The sequence below is a fragment of the Dermacentor silvarum genome, chromosome 4 (genome assembly GCF_013339745.2).
Source record: "Dermacentor silvarum isolate Dsil-2018 chromosome 4, BIME_Dsil_1.4, whole genome shotgun sequence".
Taxonomy (NCBI): Eukaryota; Metazoa; Arthropoda; class Arachnida; order Ixodida; family Ixodidae; genus Dermacentor; species Dermacentor silvarum.
Window position 1 is genome coordinate 138203387 of NC_051157.2, and position 27824 is coordinate 138231210.

General features: G+C 45.0%; 1 protein-coding gene across 2 annotated transcripts in view; it reads right to left on the reverse strand.

Moving 5' to 3' along the window:
- Nucleotides 1-1902: 1902 nt before the first annotated feature.
- The window catches only part of LOC125944790 (sulfotransferase 2A8-like), a 79495-nt gene continuing 53573 nt past the window's right edge, over nt 1903-27824 (reverse strand). For both annotated transcript variants that reach the window (XM_049666121.1, XM_049666122.1), the window contains one exon: nt 1903-2878. In XM_049666121.1, the coding sequence (XP_049522078.1) occupies nt 1903-2856 (954 nt within the window). In that variant the 5' untranslated portion in view covers nt 2857-2878. The remainder of the gene's footprint in view (nt 2879-27824) is intronic.

Below are 27824 nucleotides of genomic sequence, written 5' to 3' on the forward strand. Positions count from 1 at the left end.
AATGGAATAAGATCATCACATCATGCGCGTCGTCATAGCAGGTTATCACGGTTTTTAACTAGTAGTTAAGCTCTCAGCTATGCAGAGAAACAGAGAGTACGCGGACGCAGGAGTTTCGCTGCGAGTGAATGCAAAACGCTTCCCAAATCTCGCGTGTTCTTTGTTCTGTATATCTACCTAGTATTGTGCAATCTTCAAAGCGAGGTTTGCAGCCGCATTCGTTGCAGTGCGGAGCTAAATGGCTGGGTATAGACACTTTCATTTAGTACGTATGCTCTCTCAGCCGCTCAAAGAATGGCCTGTTTGGCCAATGTAGCAGCGTTTGCACTTGAGCGGGATCTTATACACAACTGCGCATGCGCAGTCAACATGAGGTTTTCTGTGTTGTTTTTCACAGATTGGCTTTTCTAGCCAACCGCTTGTCCCTTGCTCTGAACAAATTTTAAACTATGCGAGACAACATGGACATAGGGTGAGACGGTTGTGCTCGCATGAGGTCCCTTGTCCTGGGCGTCACGTCCTGACCTCCCTCTGGTCAGGATCACCAAAGGCTTTTCTGAAACACCCGCCAGCAGGGCCATAGGGTACCCAGCCAGGATGAGCCGGTGCACTTGGTGCATGAAGCGGCTAGCATGAGAATGAATGGCCGCCTGAGAGAGCTTGCGTACGCAATGAAAGGGTCCGTACCTAGCCATTTAGCCCAGAACTGCAAAGAATGCGGCTGCAAACCTCTCTTTGAATATTGCACAATACTAGGTAGATATAGAGAACCAAGAACACGCGAGATTTGGGAAGCGTTTTGCATTCAATCGCACGGAGACTCCTGCGTCAGCGAACCCTCTGTTTCTCTGTATAGCTGCGAGATTAGCTACTTGTTAAAAACATAACCTGCTATAACGACACACGTGATGTGATGATTTTATTCCCATCCCGGCGCAGAAATCGTGTTTTTTTCTGACCTTCTGCGCTGAACCGGTGTATTGTATATATTGCATGCCTAATTTTCTTCTGGTAGCGCAAAAAAACAACAACAAAAAACACGGACGTAGAAGAAGAACGGAGACACACACACAGGCAGTTGTGTGTGTCTCCGTTCTTCTTCTACGTTCGCGTGTTTTTTTGCGCTACAAGACGAAAATCTGCAAACACGTTACACCAACAAGCCCAAATGTCTACAGTGATTGCATTCCCAGCAATAAACCAGTGGTTGTTAGTTTAGCGCCTTGTCTGCCTACTCACTCCGTCCCCTTCTATTGCTGTTTGTTCCCGTCCTAATGATGTACCAACCAGTCTAGACCAGCACATGTACTCCTTCAAACGATGTATTAGCCGCTACCCCAGAGCGGGTAGGTGCCACTTTCATTAAAGGAATTGCTAGACTTTTTTTTATTGAAGGTTACTCTTTCTGACGTGAATGTCATCCCTATGACTTTACTTCTGTTTAAGAACTGTATTTACCAAGATGAAGCCACTGTATCCACTGCCAATTGACTCAGACTTCTAGAAAGCCACGCACGCGGCCTCGAACGTTCGCGCACATCTTGTTCGTTTAAACACCCAACGGCAGCAGGTGTCTAAGCAAGGAGGTTCGCTAGTCGACGCCCCACGTCAAATCAAAAAGCTACTGCGAACGTAATGTGCGTAGAGAAATTCTTTACTTTATCCCATGACGCTAAGCACGGTAACTTCTAATCGACAACAAGGACGCAGATACCACCGTGGCTCTTTACGAATATTCGTCCAATGATCCGTCATTGGCTGCATTTCTTCAACCTTGCTATTCGCGTCTTGAAGTAAAGCAAAACGATATCTTCCAAACAATTTTATTTGAATATGTTTTTGAAACAACTAAGGAAACAGGGCAAATTCCGTGAGAAAGGCTCAAGTTCATGTCCTTATTTTTTATTTCCCAGCCGACATCTCGGTGGCCTCTTTACGTATATTTCCCCAAAGTTCCATTACCGGCGACTTTTTTTCTACTTCTTTTATTGCTTCCTCCAGGCGCTTCAGCTGTTCCTGTGAAAAATATCTCTTCCATCCACCCACTTTGGCATCCCTTACGTAGCAGTACTTCTTGCTTTTGTATTCATTCTTAGAAATTTCGTCAAGGTGCCACAGTACTTTTTCGATGCGAGGATTTGAGATAGGGCTGAGGTCCGCGACCAGTACATGTCTCATTTGATCCGCTGAACATCTTTCAAGTAAATCACGAAGCAGCCGCTCATCTTCTTCCAAATCCATTGCGTAACCTTCTCCCAGGAAGCGCGCGAGCTTCAGCACAGTGCCTCGGGTGTCTCTTGTCAAGTTCTCATAAGTGACGAAAAACACGTTGTTCATGTCCTTGACTTCATATCCTGAAACCACATGATTAAAGTAGTTCCCGTAACCGGCGACGTCCTCGCTAAGAAAAGCATCAAAGAAGTCATCAAATGTGCCATCTTGGAAGCGGTAGGCGCTGAGACTGGTCACCATGTGGTAGAGTGACACGCAGACGTCCCACGGGTTCCGCGTCACGTAGATGTACTTTGCTTCGCTGTTGATTAATTCCTTTCTTATGGGAAAGTGGGACTGGAACAGACGTAGTGGCAGGCTTGGTTGTAAGTCGTCAGGGTCTGTCACTCCCAGATGTACTACGTTCTGCGTGAAAGCACCATGGCTTGTGATTGGTTGGCCTTTTTTTAGAATGAGCTGCACAATATAAAGAACCCAGTGAGTGCCGCTTTTCGGAAACGAATGTAGGACTAAATCTCCTTTTTGTGCACGAAACTTCAACGCTTCTCTAACGAGGCGTGGCTCGCAATGCGGATCTCTATCGGCATCGTCTATCTTTTGAGTGAATGGCTTGGTCTTCGACATGAGCGCTGGTTAGACGCTTGGGCTGCAAGGAAAAAAAAACATTTTAGTTAGAATACACTTTGTAACTTTGTAACTCTGTAATGTTGCGCCTTTTAATCACGTTACGAAGTTTTTAAATGTGAAATTGCGAATCATTTCTTGGCGAACATTTGCCACTTTGAGAGTATCTATCTATCTATCTATCTATCTATCTATCTATCTATCTATCTATCTATCTATCTATCTATCTATCTATCTATCTATCTATCTATCTATCTATCTATCTATCTATCTATCTATCTATCTATCTATCTATCTATCTATCTATCTATCTATCTATCTATCTATCTATCTATCTATCCGCCTATGTCTTGGTGCTCCCATGGTCGTATCACTAATTTGGTATTTACCAAAATTGGCATAGTATGACAAGAGTGTATGACGAAGATAAATGATAATTAATGACATGGATGTCATGACATCGGTGTCATATAGGTCATGAAACAGCTGCCTACGTCTTGGTGCTCTCATGGTCGTTTCGTTAACTTGGTGGTACCAAATTGGCATAGTATGACAACAGTGTATGACGAATATAAATGATAGGTCATGACATGAATTCCATGACATGCGTGCAATGTAGGTAATGAAACAGCCGTCTAAAATGACAATGACCCAGCGAAAAGAATATTAGCACTCAAAAACCACTGAAATGGGTTCGGACGTGGGTACTAAGGGAAGGAAACACTAAATGATGATGGCAGAGTCATAGTCATGAGCATGACTCAGCAAAAATGACAATGATTCAGCAGAAAAAGATGAACACTGAAAAGCCACTGAAATAGGTTCGCACGTGAGCACTAAGTGTGGGAAACACTAAAGGAGGGGGGTAGAAGGCATAGTCTTGAACATGATTCAGCAAAAATCACTGACTCAGCAAGAAAACATTAACACTCAACAACTAAAATTAGTTCTGACGTGGTAACTAAGTGAAGGAAACACTAAAGGATGATGGTAGAAGTGACTCGCCAAAAATGACAATGAATCAGCAAAAGAAATTAAACTCGAGAACCACCGAAATGGGTTCTGACGTGGGTAGTAAGTAAAGGAAACACTAAAGGATGATGGTGGAAGCCATAGTAATGACCATGGCTCAGCAAAAATGACGACTCAGCAAAATAAGATTAACACTCAAAAACCACTGAAATCAGCTTTGAGTGGGTACTAAGTGAAGGAAACACTAAAGAATGATGGTAGAAGTAAAAGTCATGAGCATGACTCAGCATAAATGACAATAACTCAGCGAAAAAGATTAACACTCAAAAGCCACTGAAATGGGTTCCGACGTGAGTACTAAGTGAAGGAATCACTAAACCATGATGGTAGAAATCATAGTCATGAGCATGACTCAGGAAAAGTGACAATGACACAACGAAAAATATTAACACTAAAAACCACTGAAAGGGGTTCGGACGTGGGTACTAAGCAAAGGAAACACTAAAGAATGGTGGTAGAAGTCATAGTCATGACCATGACCATGACTCAGCAAGAACGACAATGATCAACTCACCGAAAAAAATTAACACTCATAAACCATTGTAATGGGTTCGGATGTGGTACTAAGTGAAGCAAAAGGCTAAAGATTGATGGTCGAAATCATAGTCATGAGCATGACTAAGGCTTTCGCCTTAAAGTCTCTTAGGCCTAGCTAAAGGGACTCCTCAGCACTCATGACATGAATGTCATCAGAAGCGTGTCATGTAGGTCATGAAAGAGTCGCCCACGTCTTGGTGCTCTCATGGCCGTTTCGTTAACTTGGTAGGCTCCCCGCACACTGCTTCGCATAACATCGATTACCACAGGGCGTGGGATCTGCCAGCTTTTTATTATGTGGCACTGCTTGCTTTCCAAAATTCTCTTTAAGGAATGACTGGCACTACGTGAATTTGTGCCTGCTGATTGCAGTGCCCCAGCCAGGCATTCTGATTACGTGGACCTTCCTCCGTAGTGCACCAATGGTAACATGTGTTATGACGCACACTTATGAATGAACGTTTGTCCGCCTGCCACGTAGCCGAAGCACCGGTCCTAAACTTCCCCATTCTTTATGCTCCGCCTTATGACACCGGGTGCCCATATAGTTTCGTATATTTCACTGCAAACAATGGTTATGTGCTAATTAAGCGGCGTCATGCTCAGCAGAGTGAATGCATGCATGCAAGAATCAAGGGACACAGAATGCGCCGAAATCGTAGCACGAAGGCGGCAGATGAAAGCTGCACACTTGCAGGGGTATGTTATGTGTTTATGTGTAGCAGGGTTATGCAAATAGTGATTTTTAAGGGCGTGTTGATCACGAATCGAATAGTGCCAGGAGCGAATTGAAAGGAATTTGAAATATTTTTCGAATTATACGCAAATAATGTACAGCCTTTTTACCATTATTATAAATTATTTTCGCGTCTGGTATTTACAACCTTGGAAAGTTTCTTTCGCCACACCACCCATCATGAATCACACTTAATAACTGCACATCGGAAGCACAGGTATCACCAAACACTTGGGCCGCAAACTCATGAATCTTCAGAGCATACACGGACGTGTATTATCATACAAAGTTTTGAAAAGCAGGCTCGTGGTTTATTTCACGGCATTGTGTACCTTAGCGACAAGGCAAGTAATCTAGTTCAAAGAGTCGCCGAAACTGGTAACACTGTTGAATCAAATACGTTTCCATCAAACGTATTGCTGATAGGACGCTGTTGCTGCAACTCTAAATAGTACCAAACGCTCTCTGCTACGGAAATGCGATGTCCAGAAAATTGTTTGCGCGATTGTCCGTGGTTTTGCCTGCAAAGTCAGGCGCCTAGAGTAAGGAAGCGTGCAGGTTTAACAAGCTAACAGCTTACGGGGGACAATGAACTAGACAATGGAGAAGTGATTATCAGCGTTTTGCCTGAGACAAGGTTGTATCCCTGCAGAAATCGCTCACTTTTTAGAGAACTGAGGCTTTCAAATGGATATTTTAAGAAGATCTGTCGCATTCTCAAGTCTGAGTTGTGGAGGCTAGTTTGCTAGTTATGGAACTGGTTACGAGTACTTTACCTGGGATACAGGTCCAGAGGCAAAAATCACGGAGTTTCGGTGGCATTGTACGTTACGATACTTGTCCAAGGGTTCACTGATGGCTGAACACAAGTTCATCATGTCGTGATTAATGACGTTCACCTTCCTGACGATGAGTTTTCGACGCTCAAGAAAGCACCAGTTTTAAACCTGATCGGCGTGCGTGCGCATGAACTTCGAGCTCTCAATAGACAGAGAACCCCAGGTGGTCAAAATTATTCCGGAGCCCTCCACAACCGTGTGCCTCATTAGAAGAACTGGTTTTGGCACGTAAAACTCCAGAAAGAAGAAGAAGACAAGGGGCCGGTAAGGGTGGAAACGAACACGGGTAAGAGTGCCTTTTCGATAAAGTCGGAAGTCTGCTAAGAAAGTGCATTGCTACAAGCTTTGGAGAAAGGATTCCACGAACGACTTGGCTACGTTCTGCTACAAAACACAATAATCGTCAATTGCAAGCAAAACGGCGGCTTTGCGGTTATGCCATCAGCTACCTTCGTGAGAAAGCTGTTTAGGCACTCGCTATGAACTTTGCTTCTGCGACAGCCAACCTGCCCAAGTGAAAGGATAAAAGTAGTTTCACGTGGCGCGATTAGCGGCGAAGCACGCGACAGCCGCGTCCTTCGCAACTCTCCGCGACTGGGTTCCGCCAAGTTGGTCGCGCTGTCACGGAGCACGTAGTTGAGTTCGTTGAGATTTCGGCCGAGGTGACAGCGAACGCCTGGGAAATGGAGCTGTTTTGGCCGGCGTCTATTTTAGCACGTATTGTGCCAGCATCTCCGCGGTTGCAGAGCAAGCAATCCTAAAAAAAATGACTTTTAAAAATGAGGTAAGCATGATACTTAATTTTTATAATAAATAGCAAAATGAAAACACTTGTTTCGTTTCCCTGTTCCTTTACTGTAGCAATACGATTTTGAATACTTTGAGACCGGGGAGCAAACTTAGCTGTCCATCCGACAAAAATCGGGACGTCCCCGACGCTTATGAAGGCTTTCAACAAAAATCGCTTTGTAACGCAGGTGGCAGCAGCATTTTAAGGTGATTACCTTGTGCCAAAAGATCGAACTCTCAAAATTACCTAACCTTGTTAGGGACAAGGAGGATTAAAAAAAATGCTGGAGTGGAGCTGCCGTCTCAAAAGTGAAGCCGGACCGCCGCCATCTTACCAGAGGCAAGGAATAACGTTAGGAAATAGTGGGGAATATGCGAAGCACTTTCTTCCCACTCCTCTTCGGTTAGGGAGTATAAATGTTTTTCTTGTAATCCACTTTTTTAAACTTGAAGACGCATAAGTTACCTTTCAGATGTACTGTTAGCGTAAAGCGGCCCGTGGCAGCGACACGATGGCTGATTTTTCTTGGAATACTTGCAACACATTTCTTTTGGATTGCCCATTTGCCGTAAGGAATTGGAGTGAACTTGCAACCTTTCGTAAAAACCTTGGTTCCAGTAAAGTTGCTTTCTGAGTAGATGTCAAGGACTTTTTTTATTCAGAGCGTACCATTCTGCTCCATTTCACGTTTTTCGGTCATGTATTGAACAAAATGGTGCAGTTGTCGTCCAGAATGCGGCCAGAATTACTTTACATAAATTTATGGTTTCACTGGACTACAATCTCAATTCCACCTATTTTAATTTTGATAACGAGCCTTACATACAGCGAAAGATCATCTGTATCGTATCATTTGTTGCTCGCGTGTTTAGCGATATTTTGTTGCACTCATAACCATGACCTACATATATCTTTCTCGACAATGCTACACTACTGCGTGTTTCTAGACATATAGATGACTCTCTCGTGATTTTAAGTACTAACGCTTCATAGACGCACACTCTTGCAATTGCAAAGATTTAGATAGACCTAACTTTTACCTATATCCTTCCTAACAACGACTCTTTTGATATTTTCGATATTGCAGTGTATTTTATAGAGCAGCACACGTGCAGGATGTATTCTCCACATGTTCTAAAAGATCATTTACCTCCACATTCCACGCATAGGGATTTTCCCAAACGAGCCAGAGCTTCTCCGCACCTGGAATCCCGGCTAGTGAAGCCTTGTGGTTGTTTGGTGCACTCTATTTTTATTAACCAGATTCCGCGGTAACCAGTAAACAGTGAGCTGGTTTACATGTTCTATGTTTGTGGCTCTGCCCGAGACCGTCCTTCAAAAGCTGAAGGTTCAAAAGAATGCCAAGCCCATGCGCAAAGGGGGCCTGAGGTCGCGCCCTATGTACATGACCTGAAAACGCGTGGGGAGCAGGTACAAAGCACCTATCATTTTCTCAGCGCCACGTAAGTTGAATGTGCTATGTCTAGGCATTTTTTTTGGCCACCAAAGAAGCAGCCGAGCAGGAATAAGCGTGCGTGGCCTTATATCACCTACGCGATTGGCGTAGTCTACGAAATCTCGCTTGCATGCGGAAAGGTCTATATTGGACAAACAGGCCTATTGCATGAATGATCGGCCACGGGATCATGAGTTATCTATCAAGAATAAAGCCTGATTGGATTTACCGATACATTGTCGGACCTGTTCCCGTAAGAATACGTTTCCTAGTGTACGAATTCCGGCTAAGAGTCGAGACATGCTTGCGGGCCAATTATTGGAAGCTTTTTAATGAGGACAAAAAAATGAAAAATAAATAGAAGACGTGTCTCCGATACACAAGTGTATTTTGCGCACTAGCGAATAAAACCTTTTAGAAATAATGTTGTCATTTGCTTTTTCATATCCACTGCAAGATGACTACGGTGTTCTTGGCAGCTCTTCGGTCACCACACTTTCGTTGTTTCTTGATACAGGGTGTCCCAACTATCTGGCACGAAGATTTAAACATATGCAAATGTTACGTAGCTAGACAGTGCCAAGGTAATGTTCCTTGCCGTCGCTTGGAGATACTCAGATTATTTTTGCATTCGGTGGAATTGCATAATTAGTCCAACTAATTAATAAACTTCTCAAATATTATAAACAAATGAAAGGTGTCAATTTGAAAATTGTAGAGCAACATTAAAAACACCCGATACAGCTTTCTGCTTGCTCAATACATTCTACATAACAGTGTTTTTCGAGCGTGAAAGAGACCCGCGAGTAGACGCAGTGTCTAGAGCGACCATTCGTGCGGCAATTTCGCGTGTATTCGCGTTCTCCTTTCACGCTCGAAAGAAAAAACACTTTTATGTAGCACGTAATTGAGCAACAGAAAGTTGTATTGTTTGTCATGTCGCACTACAATTTTCTCATTGTCATATAATTATAATATTTGAGAAGTTGTTTAAATAATTAACAATAATTTTGTAATTAATTCGGCGGAATGGAAAAAAATAATCTGAGTATCTCCAAGCGGTGGCAAACATAATTACCTTGGTTCTGTCCAGCTACGTGGCATCTGCATATTTTAAATCTTGGTGTGTGATAGTAGGGACACCCTGCATATGTGCTGCATTCTCCGAATATACTTTAGTTGTGAGTTAGCACTTGCTTTGTGCCGACTTCTTAGTCCCATTTTGTGCGTTTCTTAAACCTGCAAGTATGAAACAACAAGCTCAGCCACAAGTTCTATTCTGCCCTAGTACGTTATGTCCACTGTGGATAAGATGATAGAAAACGAAGGGAATAAATCACCGGTTGTGTTTCCTTGCGCGCCTATCATATTGACCTCTTCTGTAAGTTTTTTAATGCATAAGCATTCTTGGGCGAGCACCCCAGCCCCGTCACGCGAAAAATTTAATGCCTACTATCTCCACAAAAATGAGTAATTTGCAAAGATATTCAATACTAATTGTAGTGCAAATGTAGATGATTGGTAGCTTTATAAGCGATAAGGAACAATGCAAAAAAATTTGCTCACAGAGAATACCAATAGGGATACATGGGGCTCCACAGAAAATGCATGGTGAAGCTTATAGTAGGGTTGGGCCAACAAAATTTTTGGGATGGGCCAACTTGAAATCTGAAGGTGAGCCTACTGAAATTTGGGGGTTCGCCATTTGAAATTTGGACATGGACCAACTTGAAATTTGCAGTAGGCCAACTTAAATTTGGGGTTAGGCCTAGGCATACTTAGGCAACTTCAGTGAAATTTGTGCGTTCTTTTTGCTGCTTCACATTTTAAATGGGCAGAATTATGTCGCCTACAGCTTGGTTTACCAGGCAGCAGCCCCATTTGAACAAGATTTACATACGGCTTGCTGTCAACGTGAACACACCAATATCGTATGTGAAAAAAGAAGTTGGAAAGCGATTTAACCTTCAGTCGAGGTCGATGAAAGACAAAGCCTTCGTGAGAGAGTTAGTGGTCAGATATGGGCGGAGTTACTGAACACCGCGCTCGTTCGCGCCACTCCTCACGGGAGGGGAGTAGGAGGAGTGTCTGGATGCCCCCAGTGTTCAGCTGCAGCGTGTGCCGCAAACTCAGCAGCACGTTGTTCTTCGTTTGGAACACGGAGTCATCTTAGTGCACATGCGGGCTTGTCATGCTTTAGTGCGATTAGCATTCCACAAGAGCTTCTCGGCTGGCGTTCTGACAATTAACACGCTAAGGCATGTTTACGCGCGCTGATACCGCACAGACAGGTACTACCATGACTACTACTTGTGGGATGATGATGATGTATGGTGTTTAATGGCGCAAGGGCTAGATATGGCCAAAGAGCGCCAGGCCAGTGTTCATGAGTTGACAATGGAGCAATGAATTGCGAAAGGTAGATGTGTAGTGGCTGTAAAAGGGCCTAAAAACAATCGCTGTAAAATGCGTAAAATGTATATGTAATAAAATTATGGCAATGGCTAATGAGGTGCACTATGATCACGAAAGAACAGATTGCAAGATAATGACGATAGGCTAAAATATATCACAGATAAATCTTTTTAAAAAGCACTACTGCCTTGACAGACCCTTTGAAAACGTAAGGGCCTGGAGGCGCGTGCTATGCAAAACTACTGTCGCGGCGACATCCTCTGAAGAGAGGACGCGCTACGAAACTATTGGGCAAATAACATGCAGTACAACATCGCTCAGAAAATACAGAACAGCTTTAGTGCTAAACAGAGGTTCGTCACCAAGAAACATAGCAGGGTGGAGAGGGAGACGGTACTGGTACGCTAAAGGGAAGTGTCGTTTTCTCTCTCTTTCGGCTTCCCTGCACTCCACGAGCACGTGTAGCACGGTAAGCCTCTCTCCACATCTACCACAGCTTGGCGGGTCATTTCCAGTTAAGAGAAAATTGTGGGTGCCATATGTATGTCCTATTCTCAGACGAGAGAATAGGACATTAGTTCTTCGTATTTTCGTAACAGGATGCCACGGGCCAATCTGTGGCTTAACTAAGTGGAGCTTATTGTTCGTTTCGGCATCCCACAAGCGCTGCCAGTGGCTTCGAAGTTTCTTTCTCAAGTAGGGCTTGAGATCTGTGGCAGCAATAGAAGCGGTAGGGTTAAGGGCTCGCGATATAGTTGATGTGGCCATTTGATCAGCCAGAACATTGCCCTCGATGCCTCTATGGCCAGGCACCCAGCATATATTAATATGCTGGTTAGACAGATATGCCTTGCACAGAGCAGAATACAGTTCAATAAGTAGAGGGTTTTTGTGTCTATGTAGAGTCATGACGGCTTTTACGACGCTTAGGGAGTCTGTAAATATTATTGATCTTTTGAGTTTTGATTCGCCTATACTCTTCACAGCCGATAAAAGTGCATAGGCCTCAGCCGTGAAAATGCTTGTTTCCGGGTGCAGTACATCGGACTCGGAGAACGATGGGCCGACTACTGCATAAGATACCCCTGCATGTCACTTGGAAGCGTCGGTGTAAAACTGAGTGCAGGACGAGTACTTGAACTGGATTTCCAGAAAATGCATCCGGATATGTGCCTCTGGAGCATCTTTTGTGACCTCTACAAACGAAGTATCACACTCTATGAGTTGCCACTGCCACGGTGGCACTGGCTTTGCTGGGGCCATCAGAGTATTTTCAAGTAGTGGGATGTCCATTTCTTCACTAATTTTTCTTACACGTAGTGAAAAGGGTTTACTTGCTGTCGGCCGGTTATTAAAGAGTGTGGAACTGGTCATATCATTTACAGTTGAGAAGGACGGATGTTCCGGGTTGGAATTTACTTTCAGGAAATAGGTGAGGCTTAAAGATGAACGTTGCATATCAAGCGACCACATGTCCGCCTCTACATACAGGCTTGCCACAGGACTTGTCCTGAAGGCACCAGTTGCTAGGCGGATGCCTAGATGGTGTACAGGATCCAGCATCCTTAGGGCGCTTGGCGTAGCGGAATGGTACACTATGGCACCGTAATCTAATCTTGTAAGTATGAGGCTCGATCTTGTACAAATTTAAAAGACACTGTGTGTCACTACCCCAAGCGATGCGTGACAACACTTTTAGAATATTCATTGTTTTCATACACTTGTTTCTTAGATACCGTATGTATGCCACAAATGTAAGCTTCGTATCTAGAATCATACCTAAAAATTTATGTTCTGTTTTTACGTGCACGCGTTCTCCCTGCAACTCAATGTGAGGATCGGGGTGCAGACCCCTCTTTCTGCAGAACAGGACGCAGGTGGTCTTTTGTGGGTTAAGGCTAAATTCATTCTCGTCTGCCAACTTAGACACCTTGTTCAGACCAAGCTGAATCTGCCGCTCCCAGACTGCGAGATTGCACGAGGCGAAACCTATCTGTACATCATCGACGTATGCAGAATAAAACATGTTTCTTGGGATATACAGACGCAAAGAACTCATTTTTACGATAAAGAGAGTGCAACTGAGCACCCCACCCTGTGGCACTCCAGTTTCCTGCACAAAAGGTCTTGATACAGCATTTCCCACACGAACACGGAAAGTGCGATTAGATAAATAACTTTCTATGACATTTAACATGTTACCACGTATACCAACGTGCGAGAGGTCTCTAAGTATTCCAAAGCGCCACGTGGTATCGTAGGCTTTTTCCATATCAAGGAATACAGAGAGAAAGAACTGTTTATGGACGAAAGCTTCACGAATTTGCGTCTCAATACGTATCAAATGGTCGGCGGTGGATCGACCTTCTCGAAACACGCATTGGTACGGGTCAAGCAATTTGTTTGATTCAAGAAAATGTATCAGTCGGCGGTTAATCATTTTTTCGAACAGTTTGCACAGGCAGCTTGTTAGTGCTATAGGGCGGTAACTCGAAGCAGACGATGGGTCCTTGCCCTCCTTCAGTATAGGAATGACAATGGCCTCTTTCCAGGCAGAGGGGATCTTGCCGGAGGTCCATATAGCATTGTATATAGAGAGGAGAGTTTTCTTTGTTTCATGAGGAAGGTGCTTCAGCATTTGATAAGCTATGCGGTCAGAGCCTGGCGCAGACTTGTTGCAACAACTAAGTGATGCATACAGCTCAGCAATGCAGAATGGCTGGTTGTATGCCTCGTTTCCGGTACCTTTTCTTTCTAGCTTTCTGTTTTTCTATTGTAGCCTTGTGCCTTTTAAATGTTTGTGAATAATGGGATGAGCTGGCCACATGTTCAAAATGTGCTCCCAGACAGTTAGCTTGGTCTTCCAGACTGTCGCCTTGTGTGTTTACCAACGGGATTGAAAAAGTTTGTAGCCCTTTTATCTTGTTAACTTTTTCCAGACTCTGCCCTCTTCTGTATATGAGTTGATACCTGATAAAAACTTCTCCCAACTCTCTCTCCTGGCCTGTCGGCGCGTTCTCCTGCCCTCCGATTTTATTTTCTTAAAATTGACAAGATTCTCCGCAGTTGGGAAATCGCGTAGCAACCCCCACGCTTTGTTTTGTTTCCTACGAGCGTTCCGACATTCCTCGTTCCATCATGGGACACGGCGTTTGCAGGTCGCACCACTCATTTCTGGTATACATTCAGAAGCAGTATCGATTATGAAAGATGCAAGATACTCAAACGCAGCATCAATTCCCAGCAAAGATACGTCAGGCCACGAGATACCACTTGTAAGACTCTTGAATTTCTCCCAATCTGCCATATCCAACTTCCACCGGGGAGCTTGTGGTGGAGGTTCGTTTTGTAGTGGTGATCTCAGCAGTATGGGGAAGTGGTCACTCCCGTAAGGATTTTTTATAACTTCCCATTTAAGTTCAGGAAATATAGACGGGGAAGCTACACTGAGATCAATGGAAGAAAAAGTTTTGTGGAAGAAAAAGGTGGGTTCCTTTTTATTCAGGAGACACGCACCAGAGGAGAAAAGGAATTGTTCGATTAGGCGTCCTCGCGCATCGATACGCGTGTCGCCCCACAAGCTGCTGTGTGCATTCAAATCGCCAAGAACGAGGTAAGGTTCTGGTAATTCATCTATAAATGACTGAAATTCATGCTTGTGTAAATGATAATGTGGGGGTATGTAGAGCGAGCAAATGGTGACGAGTTTACCCAGAAGTACAGCACGAACGGCTGCCGCCTCAAGTGCTGTATTGAGTGGAAGTTGCTGACAGGCTACACTTCTGTCGAGTATGATGGCCACACCACCAGAAGATGCGGCAGAGTCCTCGCGATCTCTTCGGAAAATAATATTCTGACGTAGGAGGTTGGTGTTTCTAGAGTTTAGGTGTGTTTCTTGAACACACAGCACCTTTGGATTAAATTTATTGATAAGTTCTTGGATGTCGTCGAGGTTGTGCATTAGTCCCCTAACATTCCACTGCATTATTGTGTTCATGTTGGAGGAAAATAAAAGGTGCTGTGTGTCTCAAAAGGGAGAAGGGTGACTTACTTTACAGAGCCTTTGCTAGGCCCTGTAATTGGTGTTTTGTCTTTTTTGGAGCGGTAAAGAGAACCTCGCCGCTCCTTCGACGCTACTAGCGCCGTTTGGCTTGGACTAGTGTCCATAGCCTCTTGCGAGGCACTGGACACCCGCTCCAGAGAGCGATGTGTGCGTCGCGTAGACTTCATCTCGAGCGATGAAGCCTTCGCCCCCACCGGGCCGGAGGTCGACAGGACCCCTGTGGCCTCTGCGGTGCCCTGACTACTTGTGGGAAAATGATGGCACAAGCTTGAAGAGTTTGCATTGATGTGTTAGGATTCGTTTCAGCAAGCAAAGCTGTATAACCTGAGGTCTTGGAAAACAGCTGCTTCTGCAGACCCGTCTGTTTACACGAACACGCATCGACATATTTCGCCACCTGGTGTTCTGTTTCTGATGCAAAGGTAATGCGTACAGTAAATGTGTGTAATGATCTTCAGAAAACGTAATAAAACTCAAGAAATCGGTGTTTTTATGAGTAATTATTGACGACAGCAAAATATCACATGAAGTGCTTTTATCATTGATGTTGCAAAAAAAAAAAAACGCGCCAAGATCCTCAACGCGTTGTGTTACACGCGGGAAATGCTTAAGGATGTTCTATTCAGCCCGCTTGGGCATGCGCCCGTGGTGTAATGTTTAGAGCATGGGGATGCTCTGATAGGGTTACTGTGTTCGCATCCTACCGTCAGACAATTTCATTTATGCTTATTTAATATGTATAGATATATATTGTAATGGTGTGGATAGTGGCGTGTGGCGGTGACAAGGCCAAGTGCCTGAAATACCAGCTTGGAATGATGATTCTGGTGTGGCAACAACAGGATGATAATGGAAAACGACTACGTTCCAGGAACAAGGAAGCGGCGTGCGGAGCGCGCAGAGCGTGAGAGCGAGCGGCAGTCTCGAACGGCAGCTCGAAGAACGGTGGTTCAAGGCCCGATGACTGGCGACCGGGTGTCCTGCTACCGTACGGACCAGGTGGTGATGGCGTAAGGCGTGGCCGTCGCAAGCAACACACCAGCTGTCTTCAAGTGTCAGACGACGCAGCGACGCACTACGCAACGACAACCGTCATGGTCACCGCAACGACGACGCACACCGGCGAACCGTTATGCATGAGTGCTAGGCACATCCTTATATAGAAAGACAAACGACTTCTGCGTGTATGTAAATCGGCTGCATCGTGTTAGCGTGTCTGTAAAAAGTCTGTGTTGCATGTAAAAGCAACCGTCCGCTGGGTCATTATTAAAAGCATCTCGGGCCCAACGGAAGCAGCAAGTTGATTCCATCACACACACACACACACACACACACACACACACACACACACACACACACACACACACACACACACACACACACACACACACACACACACACACACACACGCACACACTCACACACATGTGTGGACGATATGTGTGATGACTACACTGGTCGCACGTGAAGTTCCCTATATATATATATATATATATATATATATATATATATATATAGAAGCGTACCGAATGAGAAGAAGAAGTCTGAGAACATCGTAAGGAGCGGGGGGATTGAAGAAGAGTATAAAGAAGTTAGAAATGGCGACATGACGCTTGTTTGAACTGTTTGATATGTGCGGGCTTCTTCCATTTTTTGGCGCAGCCGACAAGTGAACGAAGATGTGGGTGACTTTTTTCGTGGAGAAGTACAACGACTGAGTGGTATTCAAAGGCTACCAAGTCCAGGATGATTCCCCGGTCGACCTCCCTTTGGACACAACAACGGGTGAGCTCCTGGATGTTGTTCTGGATAGAGCTTCTATGTCGCCCGAAGAGCTTGTTAAACGAGGTTCGGCGAAGGTGAATATCCCAGTGACCCTGTTAAACCAGCTTGTACTCGGACGACCATTCGGTCGTGCAGCATCATGTGACAAGATATCACCAATTCTTCGGGCCATAACGACGCAACAGCAACAACTTTTGCAACAGGATGCCATGACGGAAACTCTGCTGTCTGCTTTATGCCACAAAAGAAACCACCCAATTGAAACTTTACGGCCTGAAACTTTTGACGAGTCTTCGGATAACCCAGAAGGGTGGATCACTTTTTATGAGGCCGCAGCGAAATACAACGGATGGTTGCCTGACCAAGACCGGGTCTTAAACATGCGACAATTTCTCAGTGGTGTAGCAAAAATGTGGCATGAGTTGCGGTTCTTAGAGCATGTTTGCGAACCTTGGTGCATGTGGAAAGAGAACTTCCTGTCTACATTCAAAACAAATAGCGTACAGCGATAGGACCAGGCGCTGTTCTACCATTTTAGGTCTGGTTCACCGCTTGACTACTTCCTTAAAAAGCAGTGACTGCTTCGACTTGCTGAACCAGAGTTGCCATTAAGATCAGTCTTAGCACTTGTAATTCGCGGTCTCCCGAGAGATTTGCAACGGAATGCACAAATAAAAGGGCCGGAAACTCTCAAAGCTCTACTGGAGCTGCTACAAGTATTTCCTCACTACTGGTCTGAGAGGAGCTGCAAGACGCGGCCAGATGTTCCCCGCCAGTCAGATACTCAGTCGAGCAACTCGGATGCAAGGCCGCCGCAGCTTAAAGAGAGTGCAAATATTAGACTTAAAGCCACCGACTCACGACCCGGTGACGCCTTGCAGTCACTAGCACTGTTGAAAGAGAAACAAATGCCACAAAAGCCTCAGTGTGTTCAACCGAAACTAAACGAGACCATCCTACTAATTTCTTCAAGTTTACTTCACATACACCTTGAAGTGAACGGACAGAACCTACAAGCTCTGGTCGACAGTGGAGCTTCAATATCAATACTCAAGAGAAGCAGAGCAAATGCAGAAGTCATATTCACTGGCAGATCACTCCTTGTACGAGGGTATGATGCTTGTGAAAAGGAACACTAGGAATGGATAAGCTTAAAGCTAAAATATCAGTCGCAGTACGCGGAGGTTCTTGCCATGGTGTTAGAAGGTGTCGAATACGACTTCCTTCTCTCTCGCCCGGACATGAAAGCGTTGAGCTAAACATTCATTGGGACGACACTGTGTCTGTAAGCCCCGATGAAGAGAATTCCAAACCTTTGACTGACGCAAACCGAATTCGCAGGCAGAAAAATGGAGAAAGTATTCAGAAACTCTACACGGAATTGTTCTGCTTGGGAGGCTATCCTACTGGTACCACCAAGTTTGAGGTCCCCTTTAAATTACACGACACTGCTATAGTCCGGAAAAAGCCATACAACCTATCGATAGAAACGAAGACATGGCTAAAAGAGCAGCTTCAAAAAATGTTAGATGCTGGTATCATCCATCCATCTGTATCGCCATTTGCATCGCCAATCACCATTGCCCCAAAAGAAGACGGTAGCCTCAGGCTGTGCACTGACTATAGAGCGATCAACAACCAAATGCATTTGATTCCATTTCCAATGCCTCGGATAGACAGCATCATTGACGAAACAGGCGGCTGAACCTGGTTTTCCAGGATAGATCTGTGCAAAGGCTTCTGGCAAATGCCACTTCAAGAAGAAACCAAGCAATACACCGCCTTTGTGACGCCATTTGACATTTATGAATATAATCGTCTGCCGTTTGGTTGGAAAAACTCGCCCAGTTGGTTTCAGAAGATGATGAATACAGTTCTGAACCCTTTTATTGGTCGCTTCTGCAATGTATATGTGGACGACATCATTGTATACTCTAAGAGTGAGCAGCAACATGAAGAACACCTTGCGCATGTTCTCACTGTTTTCTCCGAAGCCACGCTCAAGCTAAACTTCAAGAAGAGCGAGTTATTTAAAGACAAAGTTACCTTTTTTGGGTCGAGTATTGGATGGCACCACTAAATATACCAAAAAAGAGTCCGTGGCCCGCATCGCTAAACTTGTGAAGCCTTCTGACGTCCATACACTTGGCGTGTTTTTGGGACTAGCCGGCCATTTCAGAGCATTTATTCGGGACTACGCTATGAAGACACGGTGCTTAACAAGGTTGACGCAAAAAGATGTACCTTTTCAATGGGCAAGAGAATGCGAATATGCACACGAAGAGCTGGTACAGCTAATTTCTTCTGACCCTGTGCTTTGCCTTCCGGACTTTTCGATTCCATTTGAACTAAATACAGATGCGTCGCATTATGGAACCGGAGCGGTTCTGTATCAACGAGACTCCACCCGGGCAGCCAATCAGCAGCTTCGCGTGGTGGGTTACTACAGTTACACTTTCACCAAGACGGAAGTAAACTACACAACAACTGAGAAAGAAGCCCTCGCCGTCCTAAAGGCCATTTGGTACTTCCGCTCCTACTTAGAAGGATCAAAATTCAAGCTTTGTACTGATCACGAAGCACTGACACACCTTGTGAAGTTGGCGGAACTTAAAGAAAAAATCGCACGCTGGGTGAACGAGCTTCAGCAGCTTGACTTTGAAGCCAGTCATCGCCCGGGAGCTTCCATGAAAGACGCTGATGCTATGTCGAGGTTGGCGGTCACGCCTTTTTCATTTCACCAAGAAGCAATAAACGCTGCTAAACTTTGGGAAGGAACTGAAGCACTACAACCTACAGTGACGGGAAAAATTACAGTGCCTCCCACACTTGTGCCGAAAATCTTGGATCTCTACCATAATATCCCTCATTCAGGTGGACACGATGGATTTTGGGCGAACCTACATGAAGCTCACGAAGAGATTTACATGGCCCCACATGAAACGAAACGCGAAGATGTATGTGCAATCTTGTCACGAATGTCAACTGAATAAGGGGAAATTCAAACAACAAACTCAACAAATGACATTGCCGAAACATTCAGGGACACTATTCGAAGTTGTCCGCCTAGACTTCGCCGAACTCCGGTAGAAGTCGGAAGGTGTGAAGAAAACGCAAGCGTTCCTTGTGTGCGTGAATGAGTGCACAAGGATGGTAGCAGCGAAACCTGGAAGAGAGGACGCCAACAGCGTGATCTCATTGCTCAACCGCAAAATGTTTGAGAACGTCAAAGTTCTGGTATCGGATAATGGTCCAGCCTTCCGAAGCCATAAATTGCAGGAATGGGCAGAACGACGAGGCGTAACACTGAGATTCACTGCCCCGTACCATCCAGCAGCTGATGGATTGGCGGAACGAACTATTCGGGACCTGAAGCAATACATCAACATGTACCCAAGTTTCCCGGGAGGATGGAAGTGCTGCCTTGAAGCAGCAGTATCTCATCATAACTGATCGCACACAACTGGTCTAGGATGTACACCACTCTTTGTTGCTACTGGAAAACCAACTTATCTTCCCGCTGATGTATCCTTGGGAGTCGACAAGATGGTACAGCTTACAGAAAGAAGAAGGACCGAAGACAGCCAAGCGAAATACTGTGAAAGAATGAAAAGAAACTTCGACAAGAAGCAAAACACAACGATACCAGCGCTGGAGGTAGGAGACATGGTTCTCGTGAGAAAGGGACTATCAAATACTGGATCTGTCTATAAAGGACCGTATCGTGTCGTGAAAACTGCAAGTCAGCAAGGCAACTTACAAACTGTTTGGTATATCGGCGCTAACGAAAATGCAGAATCGGCTTCCATAGCTAATGTGTTTAAATACCATCCCAGGAAGGATGAATAAAAAATGTGGGGGGAGTGAAGCGTACCGAATGAGAAGTCTGAGAACACACACACACACACACACGCACACGCACACGCACACACACACACACACACACACACACACACACACACACACACACACACACACACACACACACACACACACACACACACACACACACACACACACACACACACACACACACACACACACACACACACACACACACACACACACACACACACACACACACACTGTAAGCTGTGCAAAACGATACGCGTAGGTGAGTTGCACTGAAAACAAAGAAATATGGTCTGGATGAAGGTCTACCAAATTCTTATATGTAGCTCCTTCGTCAGGATCACATAAACAAGGAACGTAGGCAAGGCGTTCCTGTCGTCTTTCGTCTTTCTCCAAAAAGGTCATCATTCTGGCGAGTAAATCCTAACGTACTAGTAAGAGAAGCGCTTGCTGTTACGTAAGAGAAGCTTTTGAACAGCTGCATCACTAAAGATGGATAGTGAATACAGGTATGGCGTGAGCAATTTATTTCAGTTATGAACAAGCGCTTTGAAAATGCGTGGATCTTGCAAGGAAATGCGAGCGGCGAACGAAAACGTTAGGGGGAATTTCGAGGCTGGAAAAAAATTTATTCCGATACTGGCTATATCGATAGAACGTGTGGATTCTCGTTTTGGGCTATTTATTTACGCTACCTTATAGCACTTTCCTTCCCACTACGAGACCAAATCGAGCGTATTAAGGCGTTGGCAATTATATCACCTCTTCTCTTATAGAATATTCGATAACAGAAGTTCCCAAATGCTTGGCCTGTAAAATTCAGCTTGGTAGCAACCATTTCTTAATAAATAAGAGTCTAAGTTTAACCCAAGACTCAAGTGATAGTTGAGGATTTTGAGTGATTGTTGGAGTCTGTGCCCAGGAGGACGCTTGCATGTGGCGACTTCAATGCTCAACATACGCATTGGGGAAGAACTTACTGTGACGCCAGTGGTAGACTAGTGGTACGTATTGTGCATTCTAGACACTTATATGTGTTGAATGCTAAGTCGCCAACAGAAATTTGTGGGTCAAGCTACGCTGTGTGTTTAGATGTTTCTTGTATGCCTGATAAAATTGAACATTCCGTGAAAGAACGGAGAGGCTTGGCCCCACGATTCCGACATGGCAGCAGCCAGCGGCGAGCCGGGGGCCCCAACGGGTCTCCGCCAGCTAGTCCCTCAGCACCTCAATAAAAGTTCATTGTCTGTCTGTCTGTCCCTATTTTGCCACGTTATCCCTTCGTGCATTGCTCGTAAATGAAGAAAAATCGTAGTGCACAGATAACAAGTTCGCAGCGATTTAGACGGCATATCGCTGCTAGTCTCATGAACTGTGACTGCGAGCCAGTTTGTATGCATGATGAAGAGCAACATAGAAAGAGTAGCAACGTGGTTCAGTACAATGAGGACAAACGAGTAACGAAAATGGAAATGAACAATTTTGAGTAATTCCGCGAAGGGCTGAACGTAAATAAGTTCAATCTGGCCTTCTGGAGAATTACGGAGAGGCACGAAAAAGTATTTTCTCCCATGTTAAGGAAACTTTCGAAGCTCTTACGTCACAAATGAAGAATTTTCTGCCAGACAATACCCATACTTCCCAGTATGGCACCTATTTCGCATTCTATATACGCGGTCACTCATAGTCACTGCTCTTGTGCAATAATATTAGCAAAAAGTTCAACTGAAGAGGCTGTGGCAGATGAATTCAGTGTCCTCATGAAGCTACTTTCCTCAAGACCAATAATTTGCAGTGTAACACCGTAGTTCGCATTCCAATTTCACGGCCACTCATAATCACTGCTTTTGTGCAGTGATTGTGGAGCATCAAACTTTTTGAGCTGTTACGGGGAACTGTTCTTGCACGCCTCCATTGTTTGTGGTCTCCTATGGTGTTGGGCTGCTGAGCACGAGGTCGCGGCATCGAGTCCCGGCCATGGCGGCCGCATTTCGATGGGGGCAAAATGCGAAAACACCCGTGTACTTAGATTTAGATGCACGTTAAAGAACCCCAAGTGGTCCAAATTTCCGGAGTCCCACACTACGGCGTGCGTCATAATCATATCGTGGTTTTGGCACGTAAAACCCCATAGTTGAATTAATTTTTTAAATTTTAATTGTTTGTGGTCTCGACAGTTTACTGCCACCAAACCTCCAATCGCCTCTTACTAATTTCTATTGCGGACATGTTTACTTTCTCCCGGCTATCCCTGAATCCCAGCAATCACTGGCTTCAAGGAGGCCAGAGGAACTTAAACCGACAGCTGGGTAAACAGTCTAGTAAAACATGTTCAATTATTTCTCTGGTTTACCGCAGTAAGCACATGTATCTTCTTCCTTGCCGTACCTCGCTTTATAACTACGCGTTCCATGGCTCGAAAAGAGAGGATCTTTCCTTGCTTCCCATATTCCTGGGCACACTGCGGGATCTAGTGGCGCTGCTATAAGCGCGCGCATGGCGTCCTAGACCAGAAGCGTGGCGCACCGGTGCCGGCGAACGCTGAATTGTTCCCTCGCTTGCCGCACACTCTGTGGCACATGCTCTGCGACTCAAGTTGGCGAAAGGTTCATTGCAGAGCGGCACATACCACGTGCATTCATGCCACAGCCCGCGTTGGCGTGAAAACCATTCTTTGAAAAGAAGCCCATAACCAGTGCATTTTTGGCACAACCTGCTAAAGCACCGGGTTGCTGTCCTCTAGCAACCCTTGTGATGAGGGTTTGATTCCGCTCAGCATCGGTTAAACTTAATGGATCTTTGTCATTATTGTGGAGCAGCACATTCCCACTGACGGGCGCCTTGGCTGGCGTCAAAGACGTTCATTGAGGAGCGCAAACACCTACTGGGGCATATCCAGTTACCCAAGCTGGCATCAAAGAGCAGTAGCGTACCCAGGATCTCTGCCATGGGGGGGGGGGGGGGGGGTTGACAGTTTGCCAATACCACCTAAATAGCACGAGTGGGCACGGCGGAAGCACCGAGACCATGCGTCTCACGAATCCCTTCTTGTTTATTGTGCAGGCCGTCCTTTTCATTTCTTCACCTGTACCAGCCGAGGCACTGAACACCGACAATCTACCTAATCCTACTACGACTGCGCATCAAGTTGTCGGGTTTGACACATCGTTTGACACATCGTTTCACGGTGCCGACGACTATCTATGGAGCCTGCGCGGTTGGAGAGCCACGCCTGACGTTCACGTGATACCAACGTCATCTACGTCTTCTACATGGGTGTACTTAAGAGACTGCACTGCACGGATTACGACCAGTGGGCACGGCGGAAGCACCGAGACCATGCGTCTCACGAATCCCTTCTTGTTTATTGTGCAGGCCGTCCTTTTCATTTCTTCACCTGTACCAGCCGAGGCACTGAACACCGACAATCTACCTAATCCTACTACGACTGCGCATCAAGTTGTCGGGTTTGACACATCGTTTGACACATCGTTTCACGGTGCCGACGACTATCTATGGAGCCTGCGCGGTTGGAGAGCCACGCCTGACGTTCACGTGATACCAACGTCATCTACGTCTTCTACATGGGTGTACTTAAGAGACTGCACTGCACGGATCACGACCAGTGGGCACGGCGGAAGCACCGAGACCATGCGTCTCACGAATCCCTTCTTGTTTATTGTGCAGGTGAGGCAAGACCATTTGGTTCATTCCTACCGTAGCAATAACGTATGCCTCTTGCTTCTGCCGTGCCCACGGTCCATTCTTGATCTTACATTGATGATGTATCACTGTTTTGTTAATTTGTTACCGTGTTGTGGAGACATTGAGTCTAATCCGGGTCCGTCTACTGAAGACATTCTTAAAATCATACGCGACGACATACGAGACCTCAAGCAAACGACAAACAGTAAATTTAGAGAGTCTACCGACAAATTGAACGCTATTGACACGAAATTAGATAACATAGCTTCAACGGTCACCAAATATACAAGTAAGGTTGATGCCTTGCAAGAGACAGTTGACAGCCTGCTTTTGAAGATTGACGACCTCGAGAACCGAAGCAGACGCAATAACCTCATCATTTTTGGAGTAAAGGAAGCAAAAGGGGAGCGAATTGCCTCTCTTGAGCGGACAGTATCGAAAGATATCCTTGAGGACCTGCTGAAGCTGCCCAACGTGGATATTGAACGAATTCACAGAATCGGTAGGCCAACAGAGAATAAGTGTCGTCCAGTGATTCTCAAACTTTTTGATGGGAGAGACAAATTTAGGATTTTGAAGAACTGTGGTAAATTGCGAGATACGGAATTCAGTATTTCGGAGGACTTTTCGCCTAGGGTGCAGTCTATCCGTAAGAAGCTTTGGGCAAGTACCAAAGTAAACAGGTCGAATGGGGATAAGGTCACCCTTGTTTTCGACAAGGTTAGAATCAATGGAACCCTTTACTTTTGGAATGAGGCGCGGAACGAACTTGTCCAGTCTCCTAGTCAATGACCACGCTCTTGGGATGACTGCACCCAACAGTGCAATCCAAACAACCCCCAACCACAGCCAATAGTTTCTCAAAACCGAATAGCTTTATCCTTAATGAATGTCAACGCTAGAAGCATTGTAAATAAAACCGACGATCTGGAAGGTTTACTCATTGCCTATGATCCCGACATCACCGTGGTAACAGAGACTTGGCTTCACGATAGCATAGATGATGCAGATGTTGTGCCTGTAACGCATGAAATTATCCGGCATGATCGCTGTTCAAGAGGGGGAGGAGTGGCACTTCTGATGAAGAAAGGCATTCAGTATACGCTGGTCCCACACAATAAGCAGATTGAAATGGTGTGGATAGCTACCAAACTTTCCTGCCAAAACGTACTTATCGGAGCTGTCTATCGACCACCCAATGCTGACATCTCTATGTTGGAGGCACTACACGACTTTCTGTACAACAAAAAGCGCTACAGTTGCGTTATAATGAGTGGCGACTTCAACATGCCTAATATAGATTGGGACTTGATGTGTGCTACTTCAACATGCCAACACGCGGATATGTTGCTAGATATCGCATATGCATTCGATCTACACCAGGTAGTGCATACCCCAACGCGCCAAACTGCGGTATCGAGTTCGATTCTTGACCTCGTCTTCATATCCGAAAACGTTAGTCAGCTAGGTTATACTGTCGATGTCGTGCCCGGCATATCAGACCATTTCTCTGTCCTTCTTAAAAGCCAACTGTGGCGTAAAGCTGAGCGCAGCAAGCCAAGGCCCTACTATGATTTCAATAATGCGGACGATGTTAGCATATTAGACTTCCTGGAACAAGACTATGATTTCTTTTTGCAGTGTCACAGGAACTTTACAACTGTTAACAGTTTGTGGTTGCACTTCAAATGTGCGGTGCGTCATTGCATGAATAAATACATCCCGAAAAAACACAAGAGCAAACGACGAAGCCCCTGGATAACGCGCGAAATCCTTCATCTAAAGCGGCGCGTAAAACGACTATCGTCGAAAAAGCACAGAGATAGCGGCACCTTGGCTATGCTGCGATCGGATTTGCGTTCGAAAATAAAATCGTCCAGATTCACTTTTTTCAACGTCAAAATGCACAACTTCCTTTCCAGCGACCCGAGAAAGTTTTGGCTTCATTTGACACAAAAGAAGGAACCAGTTAATAAATTGAAAATACACGATAAGGACGTCACTGACCCAACCTGTATAGCAACGGCATACAACGACTACTTTTCGTCCGTTTTTCTGCGCAGTGCCGATAACAATGTAGATTTCAGCAACGCATCTATGTATGAACTTCCAGAGCTACTAATCACAGAAGAAGGTATTTTTTCAGCATTGCTTAGCTTAGACATTAGGAAATCTTCGGGACCAGACGAAATCCCAAATGCATTTTTGTTTAGATACGCGGAGTGGTGTGCCAAGCATCTTTATATTATTTTTACCGATAGTTTGCAAAAAGGAGAACTTCCTTCTGACTGGAAAATAGGTAAAATTATACCGATACACAAAACTGGCGATAAGCTCACAGTGACTAATTATCGCCCGGTGTCGCTGTTGTGCACAGCTAGCAAGGTATTAGAACATTTTCTTTTCAAACATTTAAGCAGCTTCCTAGAAGGCAACAATTTTTTCTTGAACAGTCAGCACGGATTTAGGCGCGGCCTTTCAACAGTGACACAGTTACTTCACATTACTAATGATTTGTTTGCAGTTCTTGATAATAGTGGCCAGGTCGACATAATCTTTCTAGACTTTGAAAAAGCCTTTGACCGCGTGTCGCATTCCAAAATGATATTAAAACTAAAGCGTCTCTTTAGAAATGAGCGTATTCTGCGATGGCTTGACTCTTACCTAACGCAACGCCAACAATATGTTCAAATAGGTGACTCTAAATCATCAATGGCTGCAGTCCTTTCAGGCGTTCCTCCAGGGTCCGTCCTTGGACCATTACTTTTTCTTGTATATCTGAATGATCTCTCGCTTGACACTGCCGTACAATGTCGATTTTTCGCCGATGACTGCGTTGTTTATCATGCCATTCAAACTAAAGATGACCAATTACTGTTAAGCAATTCCCTAACATCAATTTCTAAGTGGTGCCAGACCTGGAAAATGAGCCTAAATATCCCTAAGTGCTCCCAAATGACCGTAACAAAAAAGAAGAGTCCACTATCGCATGCATACAAAATTAACGACGTTGGGATTACGCTTGTCGATACGTTTAAATATCTGGGGATTGAAATATCTCGCGATTTAAGATGGAGTGCGCACATTCAAAACATAGTTTCGTCAGCCTCAAAAAGACTATGGTTACTTCGGCAACGTCTGAAGCACTGTACGAGCAAAACAAAACTAGTTGGTTATACTTCACTGGTGCGTCCACTGCTTGAATATGGTGATATCGTTTGGGACCCGCACACTAAGACTGATACAGATAAGCTGGAAAAAGTCCAAAAAAGAGCACTCAGGTTCATTTTTAATGCCTACGGAAGACAGGTGTCACTATCCGATCTCCGTTCAAGGTCTGGTCTTCCAACACTGGAGGAACGCCGTAAGTTACACCGTCTCAAGATGCTTTACACGATAGTCAACGGCCAAACTAAAATGAATTTTGACAATTACTTACAGTTTAACACGTGTAGAAGTACCCGCGGAAAGCACGAACTTACCCTTATTGTACCCCAGGCTAGAACTGTCGCTTATCAATTTTCATTTTTTCCTAGAACGATAAGAGACTGGAACAGGCTTCCACAAGAGGTAACGAACAAGCGTACCATCGACTCTTTCTTATCAGCTATTTCTCAGATGTGAGCGAAGCACGCAATTCCTTTCGTACCGAATTTTTATTTAACTCGTGTCTTTAGTTTCCCAGAGATTGTGCGCAGTAGCGTACTAGTATGATTTGTGTTGCACTGTGTTTGACCTTGCTGTGTTCGAATTTTATT